Source organism: Bombus impatiens, unplaced genomic scaffold (assembly GCF_000188095.3).
Source record: "Bombus impatiens unplaced genomic scaffold, BIMP_2.2 scf_0132, whole genome shotgun sequence".
Classification (NCBI taxonomy): Eukaryota; Metazoa; Arthropoda; class Insecta; order Hymenoptera; family Apidae; genus Bombus; species Bombus impatiens.
Window position 1 is genome coordinate 94,084 of NT_176551.1, and position 10,284 is coordinate 104,367.

The 10,284-nt window shown below is 40.1% G+C and overlaps 1 protein-coding gene across 1 annotated transcript in view; it reads right to left on the reverse strand.

The window, feature by feature from the left end:
• LOC100748400 overlaps positions 1-10,284 on the reverse strand; it is a 57,645-nt gene that overhangs the window by 16,527 nt on the left and 30,834 nt on the right. The window contains exons 5-12 of the mRNA XM_033318966.1: positions 8,489-8,671; positions 8,229-8,409; positions 6,667-6,805; positions 5,262-6,207; positions 3,146-4,368; positions 2,501-2,791; positions 1,771-2,123; positions 836-1,146 (exon numbers count right to left, since the gene is read on the reverse strand). Coding sequence (XP_033174857.1) covers positions 836-1,146; positions 1,771-2,123; positions 2,501-2,791; positions 3,146-4,368; positions 5,262-6,207; positions 6,667-6,805; positions 8,229-8,409; positions 8,489-8,671 — 3,627 coding nt within the window. The remainder of the gene's footprint in view (positions 1-835; positions 1,147-1,770; positions 2,124-2,500; positions 2,792-3,145; positions 4,369-5,261; positions 6,208-6,666; positions 6,806-8,228; positions 8,410-8,488; positions 8,672-10,284) is intronic.

Below are 10,284 nucleotides of genomic sequence, written 5' to 3' on the forward strand. Positions count from 1 at the left end.
GCGATAACTACATATAGATATATCAAAGTATTATCGCGAGAAAGAAACTGATTTCTCAAGATAATAAGATTCAAGTTTTCAGTTTCTTTCTTACAATAGGAAACATGAGGATTATTATGAAAAGCAAATTATTTAAACAAACCATGTACAGCAGTAAGATAGCAAGAATTAAATTGGTGACACTCAGTGCCACGAAAGGTCACGCAAGAAGTAAGTCAGAGAAACTATTGGCGTTGCTTTGAAGAGGTTATTACATGGATTCCGATAAATGTGTCAAACCGCTTGAAAACTCGATGCGAATGACTTTTGAAATAACGATGATTTACTTTATATACTCGTATATGTAAATTCGACCAATTTAATTTTGACGCTAGGTTAATTCGATCGACGTTGACTTCGACTTATCGATTATTGTAACGATGTCGTCGTCGTAAACGTTATACCTCTAAGAATAAAAATACAAACGTTTTCGTTTCTAGAAGCGATAACGATTTATCGAATAACGGGGAAATCGATCGTTACTTCGAAAACCATGTTCGCAGCAATACTCGGTTTGTGAATCTATTTACATCACAAAACGTTATTTTGTAATCTACCTAACCTTAATTCGATCAGAGAATAAAACAAATTTCATTAGAATACAACGTAAATTCTTTGAACTCGATTTAATGCGAAGTTAGAGATCAGAAAACGACGATCTGTGAAGTAAACACGATTCACAGTGAATCGAGATGGCTTGGCGACTGACATCGTATTTTCTAGAGGCCCGGCCGCGGCGACGTTCACTGCTTCCACGATCGCGGGCTCTTGTAATAGCGCAAATTCCAGCGCTTACCTTTCTTGATGAGCAAGCTAGTGACCCTCCGTAGCGCCTCGCGAGTACTGGAGGCGGAGCTGTGCTTACTTTGGCCGAAGTATTTGTTCGGTGTGATGTTTGTCGGCAGAGTCAATGGTTTCCTTTGGTCTCCGGAACCAGCCAAGCGTGGATCGTACGCGTTGTTTAGTCTTTCGAGATGCTCGATCGAGGCTGGCCGCGGTTGGTTCGCCTTCCTCGTAGGGTACCATCCACGATTCGGGCCACCGGCTAATCGCAACAACTCGGTTCCGATTATCGCCTGTTCCAAACCCGGGTTATTCCTGCGATACCTGTTCACATCGAATATCAATTTTTATACTTTTTATTTTATACATTTTTATCGTACTCTTGTTGTCGCTATCGTTTTTGTTTCTTTCGTTGAATCGAGTTATCGATTTTAAGTTGTGTATACAGTATACACGTGCATACGCAATCGGTCAACGATAAACAGTAATTGCTTACGCGGGAATTCGTGGCTATGTTCGCGCAAGCGCGCTCATGGCACGCGTACGAAGCGCCATTTTTCAAATTTTTAAACTGTTGTACAAGTTAGAAATACATACATTGTTTTTGACAATAACGCAGTTATATTTTAAGCTTTCTATGTTCTCCTTAGTAAATGATTCTGTTTCTTCAGATCAGAAAACAGAGAAACTGTTCTCAAGAAACAGAAAACACATACATATATATACGTATATATATAGTGATACGTAAAAGTTTTTTATTTTATGTGTCAAAAGTGACATTTTAAGGAATATTAACTACTACTATATCAGTGAAAAAAAAATGGTGAAATATTGAGAAAAACAAAAGCGGCTTAATGAGAAACGTGATAATACAGTGGAAGACAAGATGTGTAGTAATATTGAAATTTTGATAAAATCAATAACTTGATCGAAAAAGACGATTCTTACCCGGTGGTAGCCGTGGTTGGAGCGTACCAACCAGGTTGTCGACGCATCTGTGTCGAATTGCTGGCATGCTGGGGAGTTCTGGGAATGTCGCTCCCTCTAGCGAAAACAGGGGTTTCTGGAAGCGAACAAGAGGTTTGCATTCCGCTGGTACCAGTCGCTATGTTACCGGTGGTTCCACTGCTGCTGCTACAAGCTCCGTTGTTTGCCCCGTTTGCGTTAGTACTGCTACTACAGCCCCCATTTCCAACCGAGGAGCACGGTTCCGCCGATGGCGAATGTCTCTTGGTGAAGGGACGTCGTCGTGAAGGTCCAGGTAGGTCCGTAGGCAAAGTCCTTCGTTCCACGGGTATTTGCTACGAGAAATAAATCACTAGTAATAACGCATGACAACGACAACAGCAACAATGAAAAATTGATAATAATTCTTTGTTACAGCGCGTATACAAAGGTGAACGACGAGAAGAAGCAGAAACAGAGTAACAGATATAGAGTTTTTCACAACTAAGTTAATCAAATTTATGAGTAAGTATTTCGCCATTTTGTAAAGTTGTAATTACATAATCCTCAAATACTGTAATTTTTGTACTGAGAAGTCATTCATTAAATTAAAACAAGTAACGGAGACATCTACATATCTTGTTTCTCGTGACTCACCTTCTTATTGTTATTATTAGGTATCTTTTTACCTGAAACACGATAAAACACCTCGCTTAAATTTCGTAAAACGCACCTCTCGTCTGGAATTGGTGGCACTAGGTGTTGTTCTTTTACCCCGAGAAAATCCAGCATCCATGGATCTGGTATTGAGAGACGTTTGTTGATCTTTCGAATCCGAGAGGGAATGATTAGCAACAGGTCCACGATGAGGTGGTACCCTAGGTCTGTACTCCATCGTTCGATTGCTATGATTTTTTGGCTTAGAGACGATTGCGGCAGTCTGACCAATGTCTGAACTTTCTTCGTCCGCTTCCTCGACAGGCGATGGTGGTAACGGAGGAAACTCAAGAACTTCCACGCTCACCTAGAAGCAAACATATCATCAATACGATGTCATTAATTTTCTCTGCTATTAGATTTTTCTTTGCCGATGTGAACAAAATTGCAACTGAGTATTTTAAAAGTTAAAAGTTACATCATTAGTTTTATATATTGTATCATTACATTTAATTCGAATTCCTTTCCTCTCCAAACGTATCATATTAGAATATTTCCATTTATCCATCAAGCTTATCGATATCATAATCAAATTTATCATATTTCTCCTCTGTGGTCTTTGTTCATGTGTATACTTTCGCCATTGTAATGTGTGAAAATCCTGAATTTTCTCCTTCGTTCAAGTTGTACAACTTTCCACATCAATGAGGAAAAAACTCACCTGAAAATCTGGATTCTTGGAATCTTCAAGAATAGCGTCGATCACATTTTCAATCTGCTTTTGATCATTCTTATGAGTCTCAACAACTCCATTCTGTCTCAATCTTTTTCCCGACGCATAGATATCCGACCCATTAGTTCTTTTCGCCTCTATATCCGTTGTTTCAGGACTGGTTTTAGACGCTGTATCCGAATCAAAATCCGAATCATGATGCTGTTTCCTCGCTCCACTTCGATCCACAACTCCACGATCATTCGATTCGCTGTCAAGACTGCTTTTTCTTGCCAATGGTTGCTTCGCTTCTCCACTCCTTGCCCATCGTGTCTTGCTCTCCGAATAAGACTCGCTATTCTTCACATTCTCAATTTCCTTGATCGCATCACTGACCTTCTCCAATTGTCTACGATTTTCCTTCAAAGCTTTTTTCACAATCTGATCTTCAATCAGTAGGTTAACAGGGATCTTGGACGTTAATCGATGTTCGTTACTACAATTTGGAGATTTTCTTGGTTCCTCGTTAAACACATTCCCACTAGACGGTGTTAAGCCAGCGAACCCTTTCGAATAGCTGTTAGAGGCTGATAGCGAAACTCCGTTGCACGTGCTGTTCAACTCGGTAGTAGCGTTTCTCGATTCTTGATTCGACAAATCGACATCGATTCTGTCTCTCTCAGGATTGTCGGTGGACGATAACGAGGACGACAACTGGAGCAGCTCGAACATCTCCCGAGGTTTTTTATCCTTGTCTGAAAGGTCTGAACTTTCTTCCTCTTCGACAGTTACTTCCAATTCTCGCGGCCAATTGCCGGTTTCGTCGTTAATCGCTGGAAGAGAAACGACTCTGACCAGGTCGGGTGGAACCGACGGTGGAAATTCCATCGGTGGATCGTTCATAGGTTCATCCAGTTTATTTTCTCTCAGGAGACTTCTAATATTATCGAAAGTACTCGAGTATCGTTTCACGTCGGACAACCGATTCTCCTCGTTATTCTCAAACGATAAGCTTTTGGTTTTGGTCGGGACTTTTGGTAAACTTTTTCGTTCTTTCTTTCGACCACGACGTATCACGTAAGTGCCGTTCTTGGTTAGTTCTTGGGGTCGTATCTGATCAAGCTCGTTCGTCGAGGAGTCCGAGTACGGAGAGACTAGATCATCGTCAGTGGTCGATAACCGGGGATCTTGCCAGTCGTCGAAGTCGCGTAGTTTCGATGCTGATCCGACGCCTGAAATTAAAAATTTAGTTGACGAATATTTTCATTTCGAGGAGGATCGATTATATTAATATACCGTGAGTGATTATGCATCTTTATATTTTTACGATTAAAGAACGTGATTAAAGAAATGAGATATTGTATCAAATACTTTATTATATATTTTCTTATTTATTAAATATTCTAGGCATTCTATCGATTCTGACAGCCTTAAAATTCCCGAAAATGCATAAACATCCACAAACATCTATCAGATAATGATACTTGCAATTGATACTTACTTATATCACTTGCTAAAAATGAGTACATTTTTCGAAAATCAAATTAATCTAGGATATAGGGTAAAGTTGAATGGTTTACGTTAAGGTAGAAGAATTTGCTTTGCAACTAGCCAAATTCAAATATTTTTCAATGAATCTTAACGATCTGCATAATACAATAAAAGGAAAGAGAATATATCGATTTGCTACGAAGAGAAGCTATTTTAAAAATGTTTGTTTTCGTTACAGACGTAGCTGTAGTTGGTGTGCAGGAGATACGGATGAATTTTGATTGATAGCTGTTTCTCATACATGTTCGCAAATGGCTGAAAAATAGCGTAAAGTTTCGTTAGAATGAAAAATTGCTAGTCACGTTAGAAACGTCGATCACGTCGTACGTATTTGCAAACAGACTATGTTGCTTTTGCCTTTCAGTGGTTTCCATAAACAAGAAAATATATTGTGTATATTGACAACTCGCCATAACGTTCATACAACTATTTTCACGTGGAGCTGGCTCTGTGCGTGTGAGAAAAATCCGCAGCCTACTAATAGCAAATCATTCTATAGACTCTACCCTATATATCGACTAACATGATATTGGAGTTACAAGAGTCGAATTTCGTCAGCAAGAGAATAACTTACTGGACACGTCGCTGCTTTTACGTCGTCTCCTACCAATCACCTTGGTACTTCCGGGAGCATAAAGTGGATCATCCTCCAGAGGTACTTCCCAAGCAATAGAATGTCTCTTACTGATGGGCGGAGGAGGAGGCAGAAGCTCCTCCAACGAGTCGTCGGAAAATCTCTCCTCCTCAGATTGAGTCCTAAAGTCTGTGGAATTCCTCGTGGAGAAGTCCGAATTCCTCGTGGAGAACATGTCCGAGTAGCGTTCCTCCGAACACCTGTCCGAAGTTGGTGCCGAGAATCTTTCATTGGAGTCTGTTCTGGTCGGCAAAGAGAAGGAAACGAAGTCGAGATTTCGAATGGAGAAAGGATCGGACGTTGGCACGGAGACTCGATCGTTGGAACTGGCACTGGCCACGGCTATCGAAAAATCTGAGTGGAATCTTTCGTTCGAGGTGGAGTTCGCCCTGGAAAAGTCGGATGATCCGCAAGTAGCTCGCATCGAATATCTTTCGACGCTGACCGAGCTCGACCGTGGGATAGAAGATCTCTCTGATTCGGAGTTTCTCGAGAATCTGCCTTCGCTCGAGTCAGAATCGTTTCTTCTTCGGCTGTTCTGCTCGGATTGCTCGTGATTCATCAGCAGACGATCCTCCACGCTGCTCGACTTGGTGATTTCGTTACTTTGACGTTGCTTTCGTAGATGAGGCGTTCGATCCTTGTCGAAGCTCTGTCGATGATTTTTGTCCGCCTCGAGGCCATCTTCTTCCGATGATCGACGTCTAACCTCGCGGTGCTTCTCAATGGTAGTTGGATTGGTTCGTGGCGGGATCCAACCGAAAGACACCTTACCATCGTATGGTAAGCTGGCGAATTTGCTCGGCGGGCTCGGAGGTTGAGCCAATTTCAATGCTTCGCTGTTCCCGTTTTCCCAGCCATACGGTCTCTGATGTCGAGTTTTGGGCTGTGCGAAAATACAATTTACCTACAGTGGACAGCATTACTGAACCATAATAATCGTCATTTCTTATTGCTGCCATGTGAACTGCAGATAGGCTCGCTAAAATATCTCCCATATGTGATTGTGACTATGAAGAGTAGCTCGATTATATTATAGAAAGATAAAGAAAAAGGGAGGGAATAAGAACGATACCAAAGATTAGTTATAGTTGTTTAAATGTAAATATGCGACGAGTACGTATACCGTATTATACGTATAAAGCGAGTTTATTTCTTGGCCGTGTGTTTCAAATTGAACAAATCTATTGGTTCAGTTGCACGTTACACCGCCGTACGTTTACATTACGAATAAGAGCTGCTCTGTCAACCTTGACGATAAAGATGTAGTAAGAAAGGAACGATAGTCGTGAGAATACTAAAAAGCGAGCATTTTAGATTCGAAGAAGCTCGCAAGGATACTCACGAGAGTCGTTTGAGTGGTAACCGTGCTACCGTTTCCATGTCGTATGCTGTCCTCCATGGCTATCATCCACTGTTGGCGACCGCTTCGACGAGAAGAGGAGTGACCTTGGTTTCTCTTCGAAGAATTTCCAGGCGATACCCTACGATTATATGTAGCGGTTACATACTCTATCTTTTATTATCGTTATTTATTTGTTTAATTAAAATTGCTTTTCCAACGTACAGTCGTCTTTAAGTCGATGAATTCAAGTTTTACAGGTTTTCCATCGTTTCGCGAAATTTCAGATTAGAAGGTTATCCGGCAACGAGATAACTATGCGACATAAGCACCAGATATACAATACATTCTTGCATATTTATGCTTCGATGCATAAATATGCAAAGCGTATGGATTATGCAGAAAATGCAAAATAGAGAAGATAACAAATTTCTATCTAAATTTCATTTCTCTACTTGCATTTTATTACATAAAAAATATGCACTCGCACGAACAACCGTCTTGGCTCGAATAGATTATCAATTATTATCGACAGACACCTATCAGCTACCTTTAATTTAATTAATAATTTAATTTAATTTAAACAAAATCTACTAACTCAAAGATTTCGAAAAAATGTCGAAGGAAATCATTTTAACGAAATGCTTTTCGAAAATTCTTTACTGCCATAGCATATAGAATATACATAGTTTTCGTAAATATTCGCAAGAATATGAAAATTTGCAACTCGTTCGAGGCGTGGGCTCGTCCTTAATCGATAGTTTGTTAAAACAAAAAAATGATTTCGTTATCGCTTCAAGTATCGCTGCGACTGTACTTGCTCGCGATTCCACGTATTTCCACACTCACCACAGAAAACTTTTACCTCCGTAGTTATTAGCTCGTCTGGGTGGTACGTATTATACGCGTATAAAACATTTCGAAATTTCATTAACGCTATGTACTTTCAAATACTTTCGTGAGTCAAAGTTTCCAGCTTTTCTCAATTCCCTTCCATTCTTTGCTCTCTTGTTACTCACATTATTATAGTTTGTCGTTAACACTTTACTGACCGCTAGCGGTTCAACAGCATACGCACGTCCGACCGGCAACTCAGGCGCAAATTCTCCCTGGCGCCGCCTCTGTTTCGGTTTAGACTCTCCAAGACCATTCTTTTCGTTTATTGAGAACGGTCAGTTTTTCAAATTGGCATAAAACTGTGGGAGCTTACGAAGCAACGCAACTGACGCAACTGAGCGAGGTACCTTAGTACTAAATAACAAATTACTGTTCAAGTAATAAGAAAGATTATCGGCGATAAAAAGCCGATTAATAGTCTATCGGTCGGTACACGTCGGCGACAAAAAGCCGATTGATCGGCTATCGGTCGGTACGCGTCGGCGACAAAAAGCCGATTAATCGACTATCGGTCGGTAAAGTGTTAATATCGAACCATATGCGAAAAGTCCGTTTATATACAATAAGATTTAGATAAGGTTTATATACGACAAGACGAAGGGCTAAGCGTGTCGTTGAATCGATTCCTTTCAAGTGGCTCGAACGCGACGAAGCTGAGGTGAACTTACATGGGCAACAAAGTAGAAATGATTCGTTCGGCTTCTTCCGGCGGTGGCGGAAATTCTTGCGTAGATATTCCCGCGAGATCCTGTGGCTCTGGACAATCTGGAACTGGACGCAGCGCTATCAGGGCCATCTTCGCTTTTCGTCCATTCATACTCATGTAACCGTCGTCCTCGGATTGATGCCCTGTCGAAAAGAAACCAGCTATTCTTACCGTTCTTTAACCATATCTTGAACATCGTCAGAAGTGAAATTTCACATGAACCTTTTATTTTAATCCTTTTAACGTCTCGTCGATTTAATAATATCGTCGCTAGACTGCGCATTTTTAGCCATTTATGGGAGTTGTTGGGAGATTTAAGGTTCCATAAAACGTACATAATATGGGAAAATATAGAAAATATTTTAAACGAAGTATATCTGTTATAACGTTTAGTGGATGAAATAAATATTTATGTAGGTTCCATTCCTTTAGTTATGTCACTAGAGGTACGAAATTGCATAAAAATCCGCAGTCCTAGTCGTAACGATCGTCGCCAGACAATTACATCTTTCGAGACATTTCGCTAGATTATCGTCGTCGAGAGGAATTTTTAAACGAAGGGTTTTTCCTTCCGTTTCGAACGATTAGATATTCTCCCGGACCTACGGAATCCAACTATGGGGAACAGCAAGTAACTCCAACATTGAAATATTTCAACGCTTCCAATCGAAAGCGCTAAGATCCCTAATTGATGCACCTTGGTATGTTACCAACGAAACAATACATCGCGACCTCAAGATACCCACAGTCAAAGAGGAAATAGAAAATATAGCGACGGATATAGCAAAAGAGTCAAGGAACACCGAAACCCCCTAATCACTGGACTATTTGGTACGTCGGAGTAAATCCACAGGCTGAAGAGACACTTACCCGCTAGACCTAAACGCTAGATTCAATTAGTTATTTAAATTAAGTAATATTTACTTATTTATAATACTTACTTACAAGTTATACTTATCTATAATAAGTATTAACTTATTATAAATAATTAGCCTTGCCACTGCGTCACGCCAGAAAAATTACTGAAAATTCTCAATGCGAGAATTGGTTGTAAATTTTAATAAATATAAAAGATATTCTGCCGTTTTTATTACTCGTTAGAGAGGTAGAGTGACAGCACGAAAGGCATTATCCGTTAATGAATCAATTCGTGGCAAATAATACATAAGATACGCGACATAAACTTTCACAGCTTTAAACCGATTACAGCAATTAGATCGAGCATTAACCAGTCTCGTTGAAATCCCGTTTATCATACAGCATTTATAGCAGGAAAGTTTTCTAAGCGTTATAAATATCATTTATTTCTGTCTAATTTGAAATCACGTGGTTTCTCCACCAGCAGCCCTGACAAAGTAACGTTTGGTTATGCAAGCCAACAAAAAAAAAAAAAAATAGAAAAAAGGAAGAAAATGCCGTGTGCGCTTAGAAAGCGAATCTGATTAATTGCGAAACTCACTGGTATTTTTATAGCAATTTTGGTTCTACGCACGAGTCGCGTATCAATGTTCCATCGAGTCGCGTGACTTCCTTCTCGTGCAGCTCGAAAGTAGAACTATTTCAACGCAGCTGGCGTGTCGAGGCACGAGACAGACACTTTGAACATGTTCTCTAATCACCCATAGCTCGAATACTACGGTACATAGGACGTACATGTATTCGTACGACGCTTTTTACTTATTTTAACGAAAACGAAAAAAGAACAAAAGGGGAAAAAAGAGAAAAACATTGCGACCTACGCTTTTCGTTTAAAAATATACCGGAAATCATTTCTAACCGTTGCGATAATTAAAGAACGTAACTGACGAAACCCGTGGCGAACCACCGGAAATAATAAAAAGTGTCTCGAAACGTAATATGATAGTATACGGGACAGGGAAGGGAGCGGGAAAGACAAGAAGCTTTCGAAATTTGCTAAAAACGAAGATAAACGAGCATGTAATCGATACGATCGAGATAACGAAAATCGAAAGAACGAAAGAGGAGAAGGAAGGAATAAAATAGGAAAGAAATGGGGG